We start from the raw sequence: 27,256 nt of genomic DNA on the forward strand, positions 1-27,256 counted from the left end.
TGTAAAGGAAGGATAGACAGGGAGATTGGAAGGTTACCTAAGAGTGATGGGCCTGGATAGGAATTTAACATATCAGCTAACCACATCATATGAATTAGCCATCTGGTTTCGGACTGCACAGTCGATGACATGGCACACAACCATCGATTGACGCTAGGGATGTGTATCTTTCCCTTTCAAGAAGATTCGATACATGGTAGAGGTCGACCTCTAATACACGGGCGCTCGAATACGATACGTTTTAGTTTGAATCTATTCGGTTTAATTAAAGGAATGAATTGATGCAATGCACTAACATTTGTTGCAGAAACATTAATTTCCCATTGTAAATGAAAATGTGCTGCTGATGGAGGTTGTGAGATAGCGTGTGACCCTCATTTGTGCTCTGTCACCCTCGACCCTCACTCCCCCTATCTGAGATATATACTGCAGCCCTCATCCTCCACATACAACCCCCGTTCTGCCAGTCACATTCTGTTAAAGGACCCCAAAGCACACACATCCCTGGGTCGTTCCTCTTTTCAGTTCACTGCAGCTAGAGACTGGAACGAGCTGCAACAAACACTCAAACTGGACAGTTTTATCTCTTCATTTAAAGACTCAATCATGGACACTCTTACTCAAATCAAATAAAATGTTATTTGTCACATACACATGGTTAGCAGATGTTAATGCGAGTGTCTTGCTAAATGCCTATAATTTCCACCTTTTGTCTATTCCATTTGCACAACAGCATGTGAAATTTATTGTCAATCAGTGTTGCTTCCTAAGTGGACAGTTTGATTTCACAGAAGTGTGATTGACTTGGAGTTACATTGTGTTGTTTAAGTGTTCCCTTTATTTTTTGGAGCAGTGTATTTGCAATATTAAAGCTCATCTATAAAAAAAAATATTTTAAAAATACCATGTATACTGATTGTTTTGAGCAATACTACCAAAGTATTGAGCAATACTATCAAAGTATTGAGCAATACTACCAAAGTATTGAGCAATACTACCAAAGTATTGAGCAATACTACCAAAGTATTGAGCAATACTACCAAAGTATTGAGCAATACTACCAAAGTATTGAGCAATACTACCAAAGTATTGAGCAATACTACCAAAGTATTGAGCAATACTACCAAAGTATTGCTGATGGTGAACCTGAACATTATATTCAGGTAAAACACAATTTTCAACGGCGCATTTGATAACAAAAATAACCTAGCAAATGACTTTGGTTGTCACTCAACTAATAAAGCCTAATCTTGCGCAAGCCATTTCACCAACATTTGAATGTTGAAAGTGACCTGCAGATGTGCCAGATCAGGCTCGTTGGTCAGCGGGCTTAGCGGCACAGTTTGACTGATATCGCCTGGTGTTGTTCGGCAAAATGACTTGTAGATCAATGATAATGACATGCTTAGTTCAACACTGAAGGAGAGGACGCAGAGGTATTTTCCGGAAGGTAGAAAGAAAGCAATTGGAGCAAAACATTTTAGTGAAACGGAGATTCGTAACCTTGCATGCTACCTTCGGAGAGTTTGTGATTCCGCGCTCATATCTTAAACATTTGAACCTGGGACCGATGCATATTAGTGAACCTGGGACCGATGCATATTAGTGAACCTGGGACCGATGCATATTAGTGAACCTGAACCTGGGACCGATGCATATTAGTGAACCTGGGACCGATGCATATTAGTGAACCTGAACCTGGGACCGATGCATATTAGTGAAACTGAACCTGGGACCGATGCATATTAGTGAACCTGGGACCGATGCATATTAGTGAACCTGGGACCGATGCATATTAGTGAACCTGAACCTGGGACCGATGCATATTAGTGAACCTGAACCTGGGACCGATGAATATTAGTGAACCTGAACCTGGGACCGATGAATATTAGTGAACCTGAACCTGGGACCGATGCATATTAGTGAACCTGAACCCGGGACCGATGCATATTAGTGAACCTGGGACCGATGCATATTAGTGAACCCGGGACCGATGCATATTAGTGAACCCGGGACCGATGCATATTAGTGAACCTGAACCTGGGACCGATGCATATTAGTGAACCTGGGACCGATGCATATTAGTGAACCTGAACCTGGGACCGATGCATATTAGTGAACCTGGGACCGATGCATATTAGTGAACCTGAACCTGGGACCGATGCATATTAGTGAACCTGAACCTGGGACCGATGCATATTAGTGAACCTGGGACCGATGCATATTAGTGAACCTGAACCTGGGACCGATGTATATTAGTGAACCTGAACCTGGGACCGATGTATATTAGTGAACCTGAACCTGGGACCGATGCACATTAGTGAACCTGGGACCGATGCATATTAGTGAACCTGGGACCGATGCATATTAGTGAACCTGGGACCGATGCATATTAGTGAACCTGGGACCGATGCATATTAGTGAACCTGGGACCGATGCATATCAGTGAACCTGAACCTGGGACCGATGCATATTAGTGAACCTGGGACCGATGCATATTAGTGAACCTGAACCTGGGACCGATCCATATTAGTGAACCTGGGACCGATGCATATTAGTGAACCCGGGACCGATGCATATTAGTGAACCTGAACCTGGGACCGATGAATATTAGTGAACCTGGGACCGATGTATATTAGTGAACCTGAACCTGGGACCGATGCATATTAGTGAACCCGGGACCGATGCATATTAGTGAACCTGGGACCGATGCATATTAGTGAACCTGAACCTGGGACCGATGCATATTAGTGAACCCGGGACCGATGCATATTAGTGAACCTGGGACCGATGCATATTAGTGAACCTGAACCTGGGACCGATGCATATTAGTGAACCTGGGACCGATACATATTAGTGAACCTGAACCTGGGACCGATGCATATTAGTGAACCTGGGACCGATGCATATTGGTGAACCTGGGACCGATGCATATTAGTGAACCTGGGACCGATGCATATTAGTGAACCTGGGACCGATGCATATTAGTGAACCTGAACCTGGGACCGATGCATATTAGTGAACCCGGGACCGATGCATATTAGTGAACCTGGGACCGATGTATATTAGTGAACCTGGGACCGATGCATATTAGTGAACCCGGGACCGATGCATATTAGTGAACCCGGGACCGATGCATATTAGTGAACCCGGGACCGATGCATATTAGTGAACCTGGGACCGATGCATATTAGTGAACCCGGGACCGATGTATATTAGTGAACCTGGGACCGATGCATATTAGTGAACCTGAACCTGGGACCGATGCATATTAGTGAACCCGGGACCGATGTATATTAGTGAACCTGAACCTGGGACCGATGCATATTAGTGAACCTAAACCTGGGACCGATGCATATTAGTGAACCTGAACCTGGGACCGATGCATATTAGTGAACCTGGGACCGATGCATATTAGTGAACCTGGGACCGATGCATATTAGTGAACCTGAACCTGGGACCGATGTATATTAGTGAACCTGGGACCGATGCATATTAGTGAACCTGAACCTGGGACCGATGTATATTAGTGAACCTGGGACCGATGCATATTAGTGAACCTGGGACCGATGCACATTAGTGAACCTGAACCTGGGACCGATGCATATTAGTGAACCTGAACCTGGGACCGATGCATATTAGTGAACCTGGGACCGATGCATATTAGTGAACCTGAACCTGGGACCGATGCACATTAGTGAACCTGGGACCGATGCATATTAGTGAACCTGAACCTGGGACCGATGCACATTAGTGAACCTGGGACCGATGCATATTAGTGAACCTGAACCCGGGACCGATGCCTATTAGTGAACCTGGGACCGATGCCTATTAGTGAACCCGGGACCGATGCACATTAGTGAACCTGGGACCGATGCACATTAGTGAACCTGGGACCGATGCACATTAGTGAACCTGGGACCGATGCATATTAGTGAACCCGGGACCGATGCATATTAGTGAACCTGAACCTGGGACCGATGCACATTAGTGAACCTGGGACCGATGCATATTAGTGAACCTGAACCTGGGACCGATGCATATTAGTGAACCTGGGACCGATGCACATTAGTGAACCTGAACCTGGGACCGATGCATATTAGTGAACCTGAACCTGGGACCGATGCATATTAGTGAACCTGGGACCGATGCATATTAGTGAACCTGAACCTGGGACCGATGCATATTAGTGAACCTGGGACCGATGCATATTAGTGAACCTGAACCTGGGACCGATGCATATTAGTGAACCTGGGACCGATGCATATTAGTGAACCTGGGACCGATGCATATTAGTGAACCTGAACCTGGGACCGATGCATATTAGTGAACCTGGGACCGATGCATATTAATGAACCTGAACCTGGGACCGATGCATATTAGTGAACCTGGGACCGATGCATATTAGTGAACCTGAACCTGGGACCGATGCATATTAGTGAACCTGGGACCGATGCATATTGGTGAACCAGGGACCGATGCATATTAGTGAACCTGGGACCGATGCATATTAGTGAACCTGGGACCGATGCATATTAGTGAACCTGAACCTGGGACCGATGCATATTAGTGAACCTGGGACCGATGCATATTAATGAACCTGAACCTGGGACCGATGCATATTAGTGAACCTGGGACCGATGCATATTAGTGAACCTGAACCTGGGACCGATGCATATTAGTGAACCTGGGACCGATGCATATTGGTGAACCAGGGACCGATGCATATTGGTGAACCAGGGACCGATGCATATTAGTGAACCTGGGACCGATGCATATTAGTGAACCTGGGACCGATGCATATTAGTGAACCTGAACCTGGGACCGATGCATATTAGTGAACCCGGGACCGATGCATATTAGTGAACCTGGGACTGATGTATATTAGTGAACCTGGGACCGATGCATATTAGTGAACCCGGGACCGATGCATATTAGTGAACCTGGGACCGATGCATATTAGTGAACCTGGGACCGATGCATATTAGTGAACCCGGGACCGATGCATATTAGTGAACCTGGGACCGATGCATATTAGTGAACCTGGGACCGATGCATATTAGTGAACCTGAACCTGGGACCGATGCATATTAGTGAACCCGGGACCGATGTATATTAGTGAACCTGAACCTGGGACCGATGCATATTAGTGAACCTAAACCTGGGACCGATGCATATTAGTGAACCTGAACCTGGGACCGATGCATATTAGTGAACCTGGGACCGATGCATATTAGTGAACCTGGGACCGATGCATATTAGTGAACCTGAACCTGGGACCGATGTATATTAGTGAACCTGGGACTGATGCATATTAGTGAACCTGAACCTGGGACCGATGTATATTAGTGAACCTGGGACCGATGCATATTAGTGAACCTGGGACCGATGCACATTAGTGAACCTGAACCTGGGACCGATGCATATTAGTGAACCTGAACCTGGGACCGATGCATATTAGTGAACCTGGGACCGATGCATATTAGTGAACCTGAACCTGGGACCGATGCACATTAGTGAACCTGGGACCGATGCATATTAGTGAACCTGAACCTGGGACCGATGCACATTAGTGAACCTGGGACCGATGCATATTAGTGAACCTGAACCCGGGACCGATGCCTATTAGTGAACCTGGGACCGATGCCTATTAGTGAACCCGGGACCGATGCATATTAGTGAACCTGGGACCGATGCACATTAGTGAACCTGGGACCGATGCACATTAGTGAACCTGGGACCGATGCATATTAGTGAACCCGGGACCGATGCATATTAGTGAACCTGAACCTGGGACCGATGCACATTAGTGAACCTGGGACCGATGCATATTAGTGAACCTGAACCTGGGACCGATGCATATTAGTGAACCTGGGACCGATGCACATTAGTGAACCTGAACCTGGGACCGATGCATATTAGTGAACCTGAACCTGGGACCGATGCATATTAGTGAACCTGGGACCGATGCATATTAGTGAACCTGAACCTGGGACCGATGCATATTAGTGAACCTGGGACCGATGCATATTAGTGAACCTGAACCTGGGACCGATGCATATTAGTGAACCTGGGACCGATGCATATTAGTGAACCTGGGACCGATGCATATTAGTGAACCTGAACCTGGGACCGATGCATATTAGTGAACCTGGGACCGATGCATATTAATGAACCAGGGACCGATGCATATTAGTGAACCCGGGACCGATGCATATTAGTGAACCCGGGACCGATGCATATTAGTGAACCCGGGACCGATGCATATTAGTGAACCCGGGACCGATGCATATTAGTGAACCCGGGACCGATGCATATTAGTGAACCCGGGACCGATGCATATTAGTGAACCCGGGACCGATGCATATTAGTGAACCCGGGACCGATGCATATTAGTGAACCCGGGACCGATGCATATTAGTGAACCCGGGACCGATGCATATTAGTGAACCTGGGACCGATGTATATTAGTGAACCCGGGACCGATGCATATTAGTGAACCTGAACCTGGGACCGATGCATATTAGTGAACCTGGGACCGATGCATATTAGTGAACCTGGGACCGATGTATATTAGTGAACCCGGGACCGATGCATATTAGTGAACCTGAACCTGGGACCGATGTACATTAGTGAACCTGGGACCGATGCATATTAGTGAACCTGGGACCGATGCATATTAGTGAACCTGGGACCGATGCATATTAGTGAACCCGGGACCGATGCATATTAGTGAACCTGGGACCGATGCATATTAGTGAACCTGAACCTGGGACCGATGCATATTAGTGAACCTGAACCTGGGACCGATGCATATTAGTGAACCTGGGACCGATGCATATTAGTGAACCCGGGACCGATGCATATTAGTGAACCTGGGACCGATGCATATTAGTGAACCTGAACCTGGGACCGATGTATATTAGTGAACCCGGGACCGATGCATATTAGTGAACCCGGGACCGATGCATATTAGTGAATTTGGGACCGATGTATATTAGTGAACCTGAACCTGGGACCGATGCATATTAGTGAACCTGGGACCGATGTATATTAGTGAACCTGAACCTGGAACCGATGTATATTAGTGAACCTGAACCTGGGACCGATGCATATTAGTGAACCTGGGACCGATGCCTATTAGTGAACCTGGGACCGATGCCTATTAGTGAACCTGGGACCGATGCCTATTAGTGAACCTGGGACCGATGCATATTAGTGAACCCGGGACCGATGCATATTAGTGAACCCGGGACCGATGCATATTAGTGAACCCGGGACCGATGCATATTAGTGAACCTGGGACCGATGCATATTAGTGAACCTGGGACCGATGCATATTAGTGAACCCGGGACCGATGCATATTAGTGAACCTGGGACCGATGCATATTAGTGAACCTGAACCTGGGACCGATGCATATTAGTGAACCCGGGACCGATGCATATTAGTGAACCCGGGACCGATGCATATTAGTGAACCCGGGACCGATGCATATTAGTGAACCCGGGACCGATGCATATTAGTGAACCCGGGACCGATGCATATTAGTGAACCTGGGACCGATGTATATTAGTGAACCTGAACTTGGAACCGATGTATATTAGTGAACCTGAACCTGGGACCGATGCATATTAGTGAACCTGGGACCGATGCATATTAGTGAACCTGGGACCGATGCCTATTAGTGAACCTGGGACCGATGCCTATTAGTGAACCTGGGACCGATGCCTATTAGTGAACCTGGGACCGATGCATATTAGTGAACCCGGGACCGATGCATATTAGTGAACCTGGGACCGATGCATATTAGTGAACCCGGGACCGATGCATATTAGTGAACCTGGGACCGATGCATATTAGTGAACCTGGGACCGATGCATATTAGTGAACCTGAACCTGGGACCGATGCATATTAGTGAACCCGGGACCGATGCATATTAGTGAACCTGGGACCGATGCATATTAGTGAACCTGAACCTGGGACCGATGCATATTAGTGAACCCGGGACCGATGCATATTAGTGAACCCGGGACCGATGCATATTAGTGAACCCGGGACCGATGCATATTAGTGAACCCGGGACCGATGCATATTAGTGAACCCGGGACCAATGCATATTAGTGAATCTGAACCTGGGACCGATGCATATTAGTGAATCTGAACCTGGGACCGATGCATATTGGTGAACCCGGGACCGATGTATATTAGTGAACCTGGGACCGATGCATATTAGTGAACCTGAACCTGGGACCGATGTATATTAGTGAACCTGGGACCGATGTATATTAGTGAATCGGTACATCCCTAATTGATGCAATTCAATGTAGTTGGGCAGGAACTTGACCAAGATGGACGTTCAGTTTCCGTCAGCAGCCAGGTGACATCCTCAACGTGAGACAAATATCTGCTAGGTCATATGGTGAAAATAACCCTTCCACTGCAATGTCTTGGCACCAGTCAGCAGAAGAAGACAGAAGTAATGTAGATGCTCTTTCAGACAGCTCATACTCACTGGGAGCCAGCAGGTCATTCAGTGAGAAGTCATACACATAGCACATCCGCAGGAACTGGCGCCTGGAACAGAAGACACAGGATGAAAAACAGTAGAACCGGCTCCGCACTGTTAGAACCGGCTCCGCACCGTTAGAACGGTAGAACCGGCTCCGCACCGTTAAAACCGGCTCCGCACCGTTAAAACCGTAGAACCGGCTCCGCATTGTTAAAACCGTAGAACCGGCTCCGCACCGTTAAAACCGTAGAACCGGCTCCGCGCCGTTAAAACCGTAGAACCGGCTCCGCGCCGTTAAAACCGTAGAACCGGCTCCGCACCGTTAAAACCGTAGAACCGGCTCCGCACCGTTAAAACCGTAGAACCGGCTCCGCACCGTTAAAACCGTAGAACCGGCTCCGCACCGTTAAAACCGTAGAACCGGCTCCGCACCGTTAAAACCGTAGAACCGGCTCCGCACCGTTAAAACCGTAGAACCGGCTCCGCACCGTTAAAACAGTAGAACCGGCTCCGCACCGTTAAAACCGTAGAACCGGCTCCGCACCGTTAAAACAGTAGAACCGGCTCCGCACCGTTAAAACAGTAGAACCGGCTCCGCACCGTTAAAACAGTAGAACCGGCTCCGCACCGTTAAAACAGTAGAACCGGCTCCGCACCGTTAAAACCGTAGAACCGGCTCCGCACCGTTAAAACCGTAGAACCGGCTCCGCACCGTTAAAACAGTAGAACCGGCTCCGCACCGTTAAAACAGTAGAACCGGCTCCGCACCGTTAAAACCGTAGAACCGGCTCCGCACCGTTAAAACCGTAGAACCGGCTCCGCACCGTTAAAACCGTAGAACCGGCTCCGCACCGTTAAAACCGTAGAACCGGCTCCGCACCGTTAAAACCGTAGAACCGGCTCCGCACCGTTAAAACCGTAGAACCGGCTCCGCACCGTTAAAACCGTAGAACCGGCTCCGCACCGTTAAAACCGTAGAACCGGCTCCGCACCGTTAAAACCGTAGAACCGGCTCCGCACCGTTAAAACCGTAGAACCGGCTCCGCACCGTTAAAACAGTAGAACCGGCTCCGCACCGTTAAAACCGTAGAACCGGCTCCGCACCGTTAAAACAGTAGAACCGGCTCCGCACCGTTAAAACCGTAGAACCGGCTCCGGACCGTTAAAACCGTAGAACCGGCTCCGGACCGTTAAAACCGTAGAACCGGCTCCGGACCGTTAAAACCGTAGAACCGGCTCCGGACCGTTAAAACCGTAGAACCGGCTCCGGACCGTTAAAACCGTAGAACCGGCTCCGGACTGTTAAAACCGTAGAACCGGCTCCGGACTGTTAAAACCGTAGAAACGGCTCCGGACTGTTAAAACCGTAGAAACGGCTCCGGACTGTTAAAACCGTAGAAACCGGCTCCGGACTGTTAAAACCGTAGAAACCGGCTCCGGACTGTTAAAACCGTAGAAACCGGCTCCGGACTGTTAAAACCGTAGAAACCGGCTCCGGACTGTTAAAACCGTAGAACCGGCTCCGGACTGTTAAAACCGTAGAACCGGCTCCGGACTGTTAAAACAGTATAATAGATTCACACTGTGACAACAATAAAACAATTTAAAACAAATCAAGAAAAGTGCAAAAAATAGCCCACATGAACATATGTAGCCTAAGAAACAAGGTTGATGAACAGATGACATTCATATTCTCTCTCTGAAACTTGGATAATACCTTTAATGATACAGTTGTAGCAATACACAGTGGTGACCTAAATATTGACTGGCTTTCATCAAGCTGCCCACTAAAGAAAAACCTTCAAACCTACTACTTATTTACAATGACGGCCTTCCCCCGGCCAAACTCTAACGACGCTGGGCCAATTGTACCCCGCCCTATAGGACTCCCAATCATGGCCAATTGTGATACAGCCTGGAATCGAACCATGGTCTGTAATGATGCCTCTAGCACTGAGATGCCTTACACCGCTGAGCCACTCGGGAGCCCTAAAACTCATACAAGCAGTAGAATATGGAGAAAAATAATACAAATACACCTTATGGAACAGCAAGGACTGTGAAGTCACACTCACAGGTACACAAAACACACCCAACAAACACCCTACACACCTGGATAGTGTGTAGTAGTAGACTAGTGGCCTGACCCTAACCCTGGGGACTTACTGTACTGTGAAATCTGTTGGGAAATGTATTTTCATGTTTAAAAATGTAACTATAATGTATATTATACTGCTTTAACTTTTACTGGACGCCAGGAAGAGTAGCTTCTGCCTTAGCAGCAGCTAGTGGGGATCCATAATAAATACAAATACATCTCCATGACCCCGAGCCATCCACAATAAATACAAATACATCTCCATGACCCCGAGCCATCCACCGGGGATCCATAATAAATACATCTCCATGACCCCGAGCCATCCAACGGGGATCCATAGTAAATACAAATACAACTCCATGACCCCGAGCCATCCACCAGGGATCCATAGTAAATACATCTCCATGACCCCGAGCCATCCACCAGGGATCCATAGTAAATACATCTCCATGACCCCGAGCCATCCACCGGGGATCCATAATAAATACATCTCCATGACCCCGAGCCATCCACCAGGAATCCATAGTAAATACATCTCCATGACCCCGAGCCATCCACCGGGGATCCATAGTAAATACATCTCCATGACCCCGAGCCATCCACCAGGGATCCATAATAAATACATCTCCATGACCCAGAGCCATCCACCGGGGATCCATAATAAATACATCTCCATGACCCCGAGCCATCCACCGGGGATCCATAATAAATACAAATACATCTCCATGACCCCAAGCCATCCACCGGGGATCCATAGTAAATACATCTCCATGACCCCGAGCCATCCACCGGGGATCCATAGTAAATACAACTCCATGACCCCGAGCCATCCACCGGGGATCCATAGTAAATACATCTCCATGACCCCGAGCCATCCACCGGGGATCCATAATAAATACATCTCCATGACCCCGAGCCATCCACCGGGGATCCATAATAAATACAAATACATCTCCATGACCCCGAGCCATCCACCGGGGATCCATAGTAAATACATCTCCATGACCCCGAGCCATCCACCGGGGATCCATAGTAAATACAACTCCATGACCCCGAGCCATCCACCAGGAATCCATAGTAAATACATCTCCATGACCCCGAGCCATCCACCGGGGATCCATAGTAAATACATCTCCATGACCCCGAGCCATCCACCGGGGATCCATAATAAATACATCTCCATGACCCCGAGCCATCCACCAGGGATCCATAATAAATACATCTCCATGACCCAGAGCCATCCACCGGGGATCCATAATAAATACATCTCCATGACCCCGAGCCATCCACCGGGGATCCATAATAAATACAAATACATCTCCATGACCCCAAGCCATCCACCGGGGATCCATAGTAAATACATCTCCATGACCCCGAGCCATCCACCGGGGATCCATAGTAAATACAACTCCATGACCCCGAGCCATCCACCGGGGATCCATAGTAAATTCATCTCCATGACCCCGAGCCATCCACCGGGGATCCATAATAAATACATCTCCATGACCCCGAGCCATCCACCGGGGATCCATAATAAATACAAATACATCTCCATGACCCCGAGCCATCCACCGGGGATCCATAGTAAATACATCTCCATGACCCCGAGCCATCCACCGGGGATCCATAGTAAATACAACTCCATGACCCCGAGCCATCCACCGGGGATCCATAGTAAATACATCTCCATGACCCCGAGCCATCCACCAGGGATCCATAGTAAATACATCTCCATGACCCCGAGCCATCCACCGGGGATCCATAGTAAATACATCTCCATGACCCCGAGCCATCCACCGGGGATCCATAATAAATACAAATACATCTCCATGACCCCGAGCCATCCACCAGGGATCCATAATAAATACATCTCCATGACCCCGAGCCATCCACCAGGGATCCATAATAAATACATCTCCATGACCCCGAGCCATCCACCGGGGATCCATAGTAAATACATCTCCATGACCCCGAGCCATCCACCGGGGATCCATAATAAATACATCTCCATGACCCCGAGCCATCCACCAGGGATCCATAATAAATACATCTCCATGACCCAGAGCCATCCACCGGGGATCCATAATAAATACATCTCCATGACCCCGAGCCATCCACCGGGGATCCATAATAAATACAAATACAACTCCATGACCCCAAGCCATCCACCGGGGATCCATAGTAAATACATCTCCATGACCCCGAGCCATCCACCGGGGATCCATAGTAAATACAACTCCATGACCCCGAGCCATCCACCGGGGATCCATAATAAATACATCTCCATGACCCCGAGCCATCCACCGGGGATCCATAATAAATACAAATACATCTCCATGACCCCGAGCCATCCACCGGGGATCCATAGTAAATACATCTCCATGACCCCGAGCCATCCACCGGGGATCCATAGTAAATACAACTCCATGACCCCGAGCCATCCACCAGGAATCCATAGTAAATACATCTCCATGACCCAGAGCCATCCACCGGGGATCCATAGTAAATACATCTCCATGACCCCGAGCCATCCACCGGGGATCCATAGTAAATACAACTCCATGACCCCGAGCCATCCACCAGGAATCCATAGTAAATACATCTCCATGACCCCGAGCCATCCACCGGGGATCCATAGTAAATACATCTCTATGACCCCGAGCCATCCACCGGGGATCCATAGTAAATACAAATCCATGACCCCGAGCCATCCACCGGGGATCCATAGTAAATACATCTCCATGACCCCGAGCCATCCACCAGGGATCCATAGTAAATACATCTCCATGACCCCGAGCCATCCACCGGGGATCCATAGTAAATACATCTCCATGACCCCGAGCCATCCACCGGGGATCCATAATAAATACAAATACATCTCCATGACCCCGAGCCATCCACCAGGGATCCATAATAAATACATCTCCATGACCCCGAGCCATCCACCAGGGATCCATAATAAATACATCTCCATGACCCCGAGCCATCCACCGGGGATCCATAGTAAATACAACTCCATGACCCCGAGCCATCCACCGGGGATCCATAGTAAATACATCTCCATGACCCCGAGCCATCCACCAGGGATCCATAGTAAATACATCTCCATGACCCCGAGCCATCCACCAGGAATCCATAGCAAATACATCTCCATGACACCGAGCCATCCACCAGGGATCCATAGTAAATACATCTCCATGACACCGAGCCATCCACCGGGGATCCATAGTAAATACATCTCCATGACCCCGAGCCATCCACCGGGGATCCATAATAAATACATCTCCATGACCCCGAGCCATCCACCAGGGATCCATAGTAAATACATCTCCATGACCCCGAGCCATCCACCGGGGATCCATAATAAATACATCTCCATGACCCCGAGCCATCCACCGGGGATCCAAAGTAAATACATCTCCATGACCCCGAGCCATCCACCAGGGATCCATAATAAATACATCTCCATGACCCCGAGCCATCCACCAGGGATCCATAGTAAATACATCTCCATGACCCCGAGCCATCCACCGAGGATAAATAGTAAATACATCTCCATGACCCCGAGCCATCCACCGGGGATCCATAATAAATACATCTCCATGACCCCGAGCCATCCACCAGGGATCCATAATAAATACATCTCCATGACCCAGAGCCATCCACCGGGGATCCATAATAAATACATCTCCATGACCCCGAGCCATCCACCGGGGATCCATAATAAATACAAATACATCTCCATGACCCCAAGCCATCCACCGGGGATCCATAGTAAATACATCTCCATGACCCCGAGCCATCCACCGGGGATCCATAGTAAATACAACTCCATGACCCCGAGCCATCCACCGGGGATCCATAATAAATACAAATACATCTCCATGACCCCAAGCCATCCACCGGGGATCCATAGTAAATACATCTCCATGACCCCGAGCCATCCACCGGGGATCCATAGTAAATACAACTCCATGACCCCGAGCCATCCACCGGGGATCCATAGTAAATACATCTCCATGACCCCGAGCCATCCACCGGGGATCCATAATAAATACATCTCCATGACCCCGAGCCATCCACCGGGGATCCATAATAAATACAAATACATCTCCATGACCCCGAGCCATCCACCGGGGATCCATAGTAAATACATCTCCATGACCCCGAGCCATCCACCGGGGATCCATAGTAAATACAACTCCATGACCCCGAGCCATCCACCAGGAATCCATAGTAAATACATCTCCATGACCCCGAGCCATCCACCGGGGATCCATAGTAAATACATCTCCATGACCCCGAGCCATCCACCGGGGATCCATAGTAAATACAACTCCATGACCCCGAGCCATCCACCAGGAATCCATAGTAAATACATCTCCATGACCCCGAGCCATCCACCGGGGATCCATAGTAAATACATCTCCATGACCCCGAGCCATCCACCGGGGATCCATAGTAAATACAAATCCATGACCCCGAGCCATCCACCGGGGATCCATAGTAAATACATCTCCATGACCCCGAGCCATCCACCAGGGATCCATAGTAAATACATCTCCATGACCCCGAGCCATCCACCGGGGATCCATAGTAAATACATCTCCATGACCCCGAGCCATCCACCGGGGATCCATAATAAATACAAATACATCTCCATGACCCCGAGCCATCCACCAGGGATCCATAATAAATACATCTCCATGACCCCGAGCCATCCACCAGGGATCCATAATAAATACATCTCCATGACCCCGAGCCATCCACCGGGGATCCATAGTAAATACAACTCCATGACCCCGAGCCATCCACCGGGGATCCATAGTAAATACATCTCCATGACCCCGAGCCATCCACCAGGGATCCATAGTAAATACATCTCCATGACCCCGAGCCATCCACCAGGAATCCATAGCAAATACATCTCCATGACCCCGAGCCATCCACCAGGGATCCATAGTAAATACATCTCCATGACCCCGAGCCATCCACCGGGGATCCATAGTAAATACATCTCCATGACCCCGAGCCATCCACCGGGGATCCATAATAAATACATCTCCATGACCCCGAGCCATCCACCAGGGATCCATAGTAAATACATCTCCATGACCCCGAGCCATCCACCGGGGATCCATAATAAATACATCTCCATGACCCCGAGCCATCCACCGGGGATCCAAAGTAAATACATCTCCATGACCCCGAGCCATCCACCAGGGATCCATAATAAATACATCTCCATGACCCCGAGCCATCCACCAGGGATCCATAGTAAATACATCTCCATGACCCCGAGCCATCCACCGAGGATAAATAGTAAATACATCTCCATGACCCCGAGCCATCCACCAGGGATCCATAGTAAATACATCTCCATGACCCGAGCCATCCACCAGGGATCCATAGTAAATACATCTCCATGACCCCGAGCCATCCACCAGGAATCCATAGTAAATACATCTCCATGACCCCGAGCCATCCACCGGGGATCCATAGTAAATACATCCCCATGACCCCGAGCCATCCACCAGGGATCCATAATAAATACATCTCCATGACCCCGAGCCATCCACCGGGGATCCATAATAAATACAAATACATCTCCATGACCCCAAGCCATCCACCGGGGATCCATAGTAAATACATCTCCATGACCCCGAGCCATCCACCAGGGATCCATAGTAAATACATCTCCATGACCCCGAGCCATCCACCAGGAATCCATAGTAAATACATCTCCATGACCCCGAGCCATCCACCAGGGATCCATAGTAAATACATCTCCATGACCCCGAGCCATCCACCGGGGATCCATAATAAATACATCTCCATGACCCCGAGCCATCCACCGGGGATCCATAGTAAATACATCCCCATGACCCCGAGCCATCCACCAGGGATCCATAATAAATACATCTCCATGACCCCGAGCCATCCACCGGGGATCCATAATAAATACAAATACATCTCCATGACCCCAAGCCATCCACCGGGGATCCATAGTAAATACATCTCCATGACCCCGAGCCATCCACCAGGGATCCATAGTAAATACATCTCCATGACCCCGAGCCATCCACCAGGAATCCATAGTAAATACATCTCCATGACCCCGAGCCATCCACCAGGGATCCATAGTAAATACATCTCCATGACCCCGAGCCATCCACCGGGGATCCATAATAAATACATCTCCATGACCCCGAGCCATCCACCGGGGATCCATAGTAAATACATCTCCATGACCCCGAGCCATCCACCGGGGATCCATAATAAATACAAATACATCTCCATGACCCCGAGCCATCCACCAGGGATCCATAATAAATACATCTCCATGACCCCGAGCCATCCACCAGGGATCCATAATAAATACATCTCCATGACCCCGAGCCATCCACCGGGGATCCATAGTAAATACATCTCCATGACCCCGAGCCATCCACCAGGGATCCATAGTAAATACATCTCCATGACCCCGAGCCATCCACCAGGAATCCATAGCAAATACATCTCCATGACACCGAGCCATCCACCAGGGATCCATAGTAAATACATCTCCATGACACCGAGCCATCCACCGGGGATCCATAGTAAATACATCTCCATGACCCCGAGCCATCCACCGGGGATCCATAATAAATACATCTCCATGACCCCGAGCCATCCACCAGGGATCCATAGTAAATACATCTCCATGACCCCGAGCCATCCACCGGGGATCCATAATAAATACATCTCCATGACCCCGAGCCATCCACCGGGGATCCAAAGTAAATACATCTCCATGACCCCGAGCCATCCACCAGGGATCCATAATAAATACATCTCCATGACCCCGAGCCATCCACCAGGGATCCATAGTAAATACATCTCCATGACCCCGAGCCATCCACCGAGGATAAATAGTAAATACATCTCCATGACCCCGAGCCATCCACCGGGGATCCATAATAAATACATCTCCATGACCCCGAGCCATCCACCAGGGATCCATAATAAATACATCTCCATGACCCAGAGCCATCCACCGGGGATCCATAATAAATACATCTCCATGACCCCGAGCCATCCACCGGGGATCCATAATAAATACAAATACATCTCCATGACCCCAAGCCATCCACCGGGGATCCATAGTAAATACATCTCCATGACCCCGAGCCATCCACCGGGGATCCATAGTAAATACAACTCCATGACCCCGAGCCATCCACCGGGGATCCATAGTAAATACATCTCCATGACCCCGAGCCATCCACCGGGGATCCATAATAAATACATCTCCATGACCCCGAGCCATCCACCGGGGATCCATAATAAATACAAATACATCTCCATGACCCCGAGCCATCCACCGGGGATCCATAGTAAATACATCTCCATGACCCCGAGCCATCCACCGGGGATCCATAGTAAATACAACTCCATGACCCCGAGCCATCCACCAGGAATCCATAGTAAATACATCTCCATGACCCCGAGCCATCCACCGGGGATCCATAGTAAATACATCTCCATGACCCCGAGCCATCCACCGGGGATCCATAGTAAATACAACTCCATGACCCCGAGCCATCCACCAGGAATCCATAGTAAATACATCTCCATGACCCCGAGCCATCCACCGGGGATCCATAGTAAATACATCTCCATGACCCCGAGCCATCCACCGGGGATCCATAGTAAATACAAATCCATGACCCCGAGCCATCCACCGGGGATCCATAGTAAATACATCTCCATGACCCCGAGCCATCCACCAGGGATCCATAGTAAATACATCTCCATGACCCCGAGCCATCCACCGGGGATCCATAGTAAATACATCTCCATGACCCCGAGCCATCCACCGGGGATCCATAATAAATACAAATACATCTCCATGACCCCGAGCCATCCACCAGGGATCCATAATAAATACATCTCCATGACCCCGAGCCATCCACCAGGGATCCATAATAAATACATCTCCATGACCCCGAGCCATCCACCGGGGATCCATAGTAAATACAACTCCATGACCCCGAGCCATCCACCGGGGATCCATAGTAAATACATCTCCATGACCCCGAGCCATCCACCAGGGATCCATAGTAAATACATCTCCATGACCCCGAGCCATCCACCAGGAATCCATAGCAAATACATCTCCATGACCCCGAGCCATCCACCAGGGATCCATAGTAAATACATCTCCATGACCCCGAGCCATCCACCGGGGATCCATAGTAAATACATCTCCATGACCCCGAGCCATCCACCGGGGATCCATAATAAATACATCTCCATGACCCCGAGCCATCCACCAGGGATCCATAGTAAATACATCTCCATGACCCCGAGCCATCCACCGGGGATCCATAATAAATACATCTCCATGACCCCGAGCCATCCACCGGGGATCCAAAGTAAATACATCTCCATGACCCCGAGCCATCCACCAGGGATCCATAATAAATACATCTCCATGACCCCGAGCCATCCACCAGGGATCCATAGTAAATACATCTCCATGACCCCGAGCCATCCACCGAGGATAAATAGTAAATACATCTCCATGACCCCGAGCCATCCACCAGGGATCCATAGTAAATACATCTCCATGACCCGAGCCATCCACCAGGGATCCATAGTAAATACATCTCCATGACCCCGAGCCATCCACCAGGAATCCATAGTAAATACATCTCCATGACCCCGAGCCATCCACCGGGGATCCATAGTAAATACATCCCCATGACCCCGAGCCATCCACCAGGGATCCATAATAAATACATCTCCATGACCCCGAGCCATCCACCGGGGATCCATAATAAATACAAATACATCTCCATGACCCCAAGCCATCCACCGGGGATCCATAGTAAATACATCTCCATGACCCCGAGCCATCCACCAGGGATCCATAGTAAATACATCTCCATGACCCCGAGCCATCCACCAGGAATCCATAGTAAATACATCTCCATGACCCCGAGCCATCCACCAGGGATCCATAGTAAATACATCTCCATGACCCCGAGCCATCCACCGGGGATCCATAATAAATACATCTCCATGACCCCGAGCCATCCACCGGGGATCCATAATAAATACAAATACATCTCCATGACCCCAAGCCATCCACCGGGGATCCATAGTAAATACATCTCCATGACCCCGAGCCATCCACCAGGGATCCATAGTAAATACATCTCCATGACCCCGAGCCATCCACCAGGAATCCATAGTAAATACATCTCCATGACCCCGAGCCATCCACCAGGGATCCATAGTAAATACATCTCCATGACCCCGAGCCATCCACCGGGGATCCATAATAAATACATCTCCATGACCCCGAGCCATCCACCGGGGATCCATAGTAAATACATCTCCATGACCCCGAGCCATCCACCGGGGATCCATAATAAATACATCTCCATGACCCCGAGCCATCCACCGGGGATCCAAAGTAAATACATCTCCATGACCCCGAGCCATCCACCAGGGATCCATAATAAATACATCTCCATGACCCCGAGCCATCCACCAGGGATCCATAGTAAATACATCTCCATGACCCCGAGCCATCCACCGAGGATAAATAGTAAATACATCTCCATGACCCCGAGCCATCCACCAGGGATCCATAGTAAATACATCTCCATGACCCGAGCCATCCACCAGGGATCCATAGTAAATACATCTCCATGACCCCGAGCCATCCACCAGGAATCCATAGTAAATACATCTCCATGACCCCGAGCCATCCACCGGGGATCCATAGTAAATACATCCCCATGACCCCGAGCCATCCACCAGGGATCCATAATAAATACATCTCCATGACCCCGAGCCATCCACCGGGGATCCATAATAAATACAAATACATCTCCATGACCCCAAGCCATCCACCGGGGATCCATAGTAAATACATCTCCATGACCCCGAGCCATCCACCAGGGATCCATAGTAAATACATCTCCATGACCCCGAGCCATCCACCAGGAATCCATAGTAAATACATCTCCATGACCCCGAGCCATCCACCAGGGATCCATAGTAAATACATCTCCATGACCCCGAGCCATCCACCGGGGATCCATAATAAATACATCTCCATGACCCCGAGCCATCCACCGGGGATCCATAGTAAATACATCTCCATGACCCCGAGCCATCCACCAGGGATCCATAATAAATACATCTCCATGACCCCGAGCCATCCACCAGGGATCCATAGTAAATACATCTCCATGACCCCGAGCCATCCACCGAGGATCCATAGTAAATACATCTCCATGACCCCGAGCCATCCACCAGGGATCCATAGTAAATACATCTCCATGACCCCGAGCCATCCACCAGGGATCCATAGTAAATACATCTCCATGACCCCGAGCCATCCACCAGGAATCCATAGTAAATACATCTCCATGACCCCGAGCCATCCACCGGGGATCCATAGTAAATACATCCCCATGACCCCGAGCCATCCACCAGGGATCCATAGTAAATACATCTCCATGACCCCGAGCCATCCACCAGGGATCCATAGTAAATACATCTCCATGACCCCGAGCCATCCACCAGGAATCCATAGTAAATACATCTCCATGACCCCGAGCCATCCACCGGGGATCCATAGTAAATACATCTCCATGACCCCGAGCCATCCACCAGGGATCCATAGTAAATACATCTCCATGACCCCGAGCCATCCACCGGGGATCCATAGTAAATACATCTCCATGACCCCGAGCCATCCACCGGGGATCCACAATAAATACAAATACATCTCCATGACCCCGAGCCATCCACCGGGGATCCATAGTAAATACATCTCCATGACCCCGAGCCATCCACCAGGGATCCATTGTAAAAAACTGACTCCACACAGTTAGAACATTATGACAGATTCACACTTAAAACATTTCTAACAGTGTGGAATCAGTTTCACAGATCAGTTATAAGCAAATCCCAGGTAGACGACGACAATTGGCATCCTCAGGTAGACAACATCATTAACAGCAGCAATTCCCCATCCTCGGGTAGACAACAATTCCCATCCTCAGGTAGACAACAACTCACATCCTCAGGTAGACACTCATGACAGCAGTGGGCCACTCATGGAGCTGTGGATGCTGGATGTTCTCAGAGAATGGGACCTGTAGGGAAACACATCAGATAGAAATAACAGGGCTCGGATTAATCACATACATACAGTACAGTACATACAGTGCCTTTAGAAAGTATTCACAGGCCTAGACTTTCCACATTTGTGATATGGCCTGAATTTAAAATTGATTACATTTAGATTGTGTCCCTGGCCTATACAGAATACCTGAAAGTGTCAAAGTGGACTTACGTTTTTAGAAATTGTTAAAAATTAATTAGAAATTAAAAGCTGAAATGTCCTGAGTGAATAAGTATTCAACCTCTAAATAAGTTCAAGTCACATTATAAGTTGCGTGAACTCACTGTGACTACCTCATCTTTGTGTCCCACACATAGAATTATCTGTAAGTTCCCTCAGTCAAGCACTGAATTTCAAAGAGATTCAAACACAAAGACAAGGGAGGATTTCCAATGCCTTTCAAAGAATGGGTCAACATTTTTAATAAGCAAAAATTGAATATCCCCCAGTTGCCAGAGAGGAAGGAAACCGCTCAGGATTTCACCATGAGACAAATGGGGACTTTAAAATAGTTATTGTTTAATGGTTGTGATAGGAGAAAACTGAGGATGGATCAACAACATTGTAGTGACTCCACAATACTAACCTAATTGACAGAGTGAAAAGAAGGAAGCCTGTACAGAATAACAATATTCCAAAACATGAGTTATATTTGGGGCAAATCCAACACATTACTGAGTACCACTTCATATTTTCAAGCATGGTGGTGGCTGCATCATGCTATGGGTATGCTTGTCATCAGTAAGGACTAGGGAGTTTTTGTTTTGTATAAAAAGAAACAGAAAATAGCTAAGCACAGGCAAAATCTTAGAGGAAAACCTGGTTCGGTCTGCTTTCCAATGCTCACTGGGAGACAAATTCACCTTTCAGCAGGACAATAACCTAAAACACAAGGCCAAATATACACTGGAGTTGCTTTCCAAGAAGACATTGAATGTTCCCGAGTGGCCTAGTTATAGTTTTTACTTAAAATCTGCTTGGAAATCTAATGGCAAGACATGAAAATGGCAGTCTAACAATGATCAACAAACAACTTGACAGCGCTTGAAGAATTTTATAAAGAATAAATGTGCAAATATTGTACAATCCAGGTGTGAAAAGCTCTAGAGACTTACCCAGAAAGCATCACAGCTATAATCGCTGCTAAAGGTGCTTCTACAAAGTATTGACTCATATCCCAACTGTAGGTAGCTAGCATTAAACTTATCTTATAAAAAACAATCAATCAATGACTGTCATTGCTCCAATATGTACTTAAACATAAATGCCGCTCTTAAAATCAATACACAAGTATATATTTTTTAACCTACATATTTAGCTAAAAGAAATCCAGGTTAGCAGGCAATATTAACCAGGTGAAATTGTGTCATTTCTCTTGCGTTCATTGCACGCAGAGTCAGGGTATATGCAACAGTTTGGGCCGCCTGGCTCTTTGCAAACTAATTTGCCAGAATTTTACGTAATTATGACATAACATTGAAGGTTGTGCAATGTAACAGGAATATTTAGACTCGTGGATGCTACCCGTTTGATAAAATACGGAACGGAATAAACGGTTTGTTTTCGAGGTGATAGTTTCCGGATTAGTCAAAGGTATATGGTTTAGAGAGAAATAGTCGACGTGTTATAATTCCTGTAATAACTTGCGGCTGAACTTGAAAGGGGTTCCTTAGTTATTTTACTGTTCATGTCTTCCATAGAGAACGTCTTGATCTACTTCAAATAAGGTCTGTGTTTCGCGGAGTAGCAGACTGACAGGGGACCATGCAGACAAGCTCTGCTTTCTGCACTACAACCTAAAACTTAACTTGGAATATTGAAGACCCGTGAAAGCTGGTGGTTCGTTTTAACATGTTATTTGAGACTAAATTGATTTTATTTATTATATTAAGTTAAAATAAAAAAGTGTTCATTGTTCATTCTGTATTGTTGCAATTGTCATTATTACAAAAATGTGTGTGTGTGTACATATAAAACTTTACTTTCCTTCTTTTTAAAATGTATTTTTTAAATTGGCCGATTAACTTCTTTAGGGTAGGGGGCAGTATTCGGAATTTTGGATGAAATCTATGCCCAAATTAAACGGCCTGTTTCTCGGGCCCAGAAGATATGATATGCATATAACTGGTAGATTTTGATAGAAAACACTCTAAAGTGGCTTTCGACCTTCGTTTCTCCCGAGCCCGTAGTTTTAGCGATGAACCCACAAATCAAACCCACAAATGCTGATGCTCCAGATACCAGATTCTCAACTAGTCTAAAGAAGGAGTTTTATTGCTTCTTTAAATCAGAACAGTTTTCAGCGGTGCTAACATAGTTGCAAAAGGATTTTCTAATGATCAATTAGCCTTTTAAAATGCTAAACTTGGATTAGCTAACACAACGTGCCATTGGAACACAGGAGTGATGGTTGCTGATAATGGGTCTATGTAAATATTCCATTTAAAACCAGCCGTTTCCAGCTACAATAGTAATTTACAACATTAACAACATTTACAGTGTTTTAATGGACAAAATAACGCTTTTCTTTCAAAAACAAGAACATTTCTAAGTGACCCCAAACATTTTGAACAGTAGTGTATTGTATTGATTAAAAGTAATGTGTGCGTTTAAATATGTATAACCATATATTTACAAGCATTTCGCTACATCCACAATAAGCTAAACATGTGTATGTGACCAATAAAAACGTATTTGTAGTGTAAGTGTACTTACCATGTAATGACACTCAGGCTTGAATCGGTACAGGAGTTGCAGTATCCTCATGTACAGTCTCTGTACTGCATCTGGCTACAATGGGGACAACAACATTGTATTACACTACCAACATTGGCAGCTGCAAATAAATGATCACTTTCATATGAGTCATATACACAATACAACCTCTGTGTGTGTTATTGGAGAACTCATGCAGTCATATTCATGCGAATTTAAAAACGTGTATTACCTTTGGGCTCGGGGCAAGGTCGTTCTTAGTGAAATGTTTTGCCTCCTGCCCGGTAAGGACCTCAGTGCGGAAAAAGGTTACGATGGCGTCCACTTTATACACTGGGAAAGTGTTCTCCGTCATTGTCACTAGGAAAAACATTTTTTAAACTGAATCAACAAGCAATTCAAATTCAGATCAATGTTTTTACTTGGGTATTTGGCTACGGTACACTACCATTATTCATATCAGTACATTTGAACTTATCTGCTTTAACGTTAACTAGCTAACGTTAACTATTCACTATTTAACGTTAGCCCAGGTAGCTAACTTGGCTACCTTGCTTACTTTGTCCTACACATAATCGTTATACATGTCTAAAGCTAGATTATTCAAACAGTGATTCTTAGTATAACGTCTTTGCAATGAGTAGTTTGATTACCTGAAATTGTGTTGTTGACTACGGAGCAAATAAGTAGCTAACTATTTCACGTCTGGTATTTCGATTTTTGGCGCTTTCGAGGTAACTTCCGTGTTTTTCGTATTCTTCAGTTGAGTATTGGTGCGCGACAGCGCCACCGCAAGGTTTGGGGTCGTCACTGGTTTAAACAGCCACAAAGTCATAAACCACACCCATTTCTACAGTTGCTCTTCTTAAATCTAATCTTCAACCTAACCTTAACCACACTGCAAACACTTGGTGGCAGGTAGCCTAGTGGTTAGAGCATTGGGCCAGTAACCAAAAGGTTGCTGGATAAAAATCTGTTGTTCTGCCCCTGAACAAGGCAGTTAACCCACTGTACCCTGGTAGGCTCTCATTGTAAATAAGAATTTGTTCTTAACTGACTTGCCTAGTTAAAATAAATTAGCCTAACCTTAAATGATGATCAAAAACCATTTCAGTTTTCATGTATTTTTAAGACTTTTGGAAAGTTAACGATAACAAACTCATTTAGAATACGCAGTCCCAATCTACATCCGGTTAGCTAGCTTCCGCAGAGAACTCCACATGTCAAGTGCATGTTACAAGCAGAAAAGTAAACAAAGTCTACTTATAAAGACGGAAAAGCTAGGTTACATGTAGCGTAGTCAGTGTATGGAGAAGTCAGGGCTAGCCAGCCAGACACTTCAGAGGACGTGGGCTACTTGGCCTGTGCCACGTTGGGTATGTTTTTACATTCTGGAATGTTCAGTTGAACGGAAACGGTGCTGTACTGAATGACGAGTTGGAAAACGGGGAGGGGTTGGGTTGTGAAACGCTGTACGCATAGACAATGTAGCCTAGTGGTTAGAGCATTGGGCCAGTAACCGAAAGGTTCCCATCTAGCAAAGAGGAGTCGGCCCAGAAGCGGCCCTCTTCCGTGGGACCGGAACTGATTGAATCGGCAAGGAATTGGGTGTCGGACTTGGCCCGCAATCAAAATGAATGACTGCCCAGAATCGGCCCAAGTACATCTGCCGTTTCCTCCACCCGGAATTCAGCCGACTTTAGGGGCATCTTAAAGAATCCCCCCAGAAGCGGCCTGATGAAAATGTAAATAAATGTATACAAAATTACCCGATTTAGTCATTTTAAATATGACTATTATACATTTTATACCCATTGTTGATAAAACGTTTACTGTTGACAGGAGAACAAGAGGAGACAATAGGACGAGGTGGATAATTTTATAATAAGGCCGTTTAATCACATGTAAAGATATCTTAGTAAAATCTTGCAGCAAGGCTCTTTCTGTCTGATTCTTATTGAACCGTCCGGAAAAGAGGTAGTTTCAACAATTGTACAGTATTATATAGACAACAAGCAAAGTAGGTAGATCTGCGAGTCTGGCCTTCCGATTGGTCGATCTGGGTCTTGGGTAGTCCTGAACAGGCCTGGTGTCCACGTTCCATTGGTTCCTGAGATAGTTCTTTGTCTTGAGCTCCAACCCTGAGTTGTGTGTGTCTGTGGTTATCATGGGGGAGGGGAATTATGTGTGTCTGTAGTTGGTGTCTTAATAAGTCCAGCATATGTCCAAGAGAAATGAGGAGTATGTGTATTTTGTATAAAAGATGACTTATGTTGAAATGTAGTTATTACTAGTTTCCAGTCCCTATTACAATTTCTTACACCATCCACAAAAAACATTATGTGTTGGCACCATTCACCTAGTGACCATGTCAGCATTTTTTATTTTTATTTTTTTACCGTTATTTTACCAGGTAAGTTGACTGAGAACACGTTCTCATTTGCAGCAACGACCTGGGGAATAGTTACAGGGGAGAGGAGGGGGATGAATGAGCCAATTGTAAACTGCATGTATGTATGTGTCCTTGTCCTATCGCTATAGCACGATAGGACAAGGACATGGGGCGGGCCAAACCCTCCCTAACTCGGACGACGCTGGGCCAATTGTGCGTTGCCTCATGGGTCTCCCGGTCGCGGCCGGCACGGGTCTCGAACCAGCATCTGTAGAAACGCAGTTATTCACTGAGACACAGTGTGTTCGACCGCTACGCCACTCGGGAGGTTCCAACCACAAAGTTTTGAAT

At 47.2% G+C, this 27,256-nt stretch overlaps 1 protein-coding gene across 2 annotated transcripts in view; it reads right to left on the reverse strand.

The window, feature by feature from the left end:
- Window positions 1–25,296, reverse strand: part of nuf2 (UF2 component of NDC80 kinetochore complex) — a gene marked incomplete at its 3' end in the record, with an annotated part of 64,495 nt that extends 39,199 nt beyond the window's left edge. The window contains 5 exon segments of one of the 2 annotated variants that reach the window (XM_055917833.1): window positions 8,516–8,577; window positions 21,693–21,769; window positions 24,514–24,588; window positions 24,746–24,873; window positions 25,167–25,296. In XM_055917833.1, coding sequence (XP_055773808.1) covers window positions 8,516–8,577; window positions 21,693–21,769; window positions 24,514–24,588; window positions 24,746–24,868 — 337 coding nt within the window. 2 annotated transcript variants of the gene reach the window in all.
- Window positions 25,297–27,256: the final 1,960 nt, after the last annotated feature.

The sequence above is a fragment of the Salvelinus fontinalis genome, chromosome 3 (assembly GCF_029448725.1).
Source record: "Salvelinus fontinalis isolate EN_2023a chromosome 3, ASM2944872v1, whole genome shotgun sequence".
Taxonomy (NCBI): domain Eukaryota; kingdom Metazoa; phylum Chordata; class Actinopteri; order Salmoniformes; family Salmonidae; genus Salvelinus; species Salvelinus fontinalis.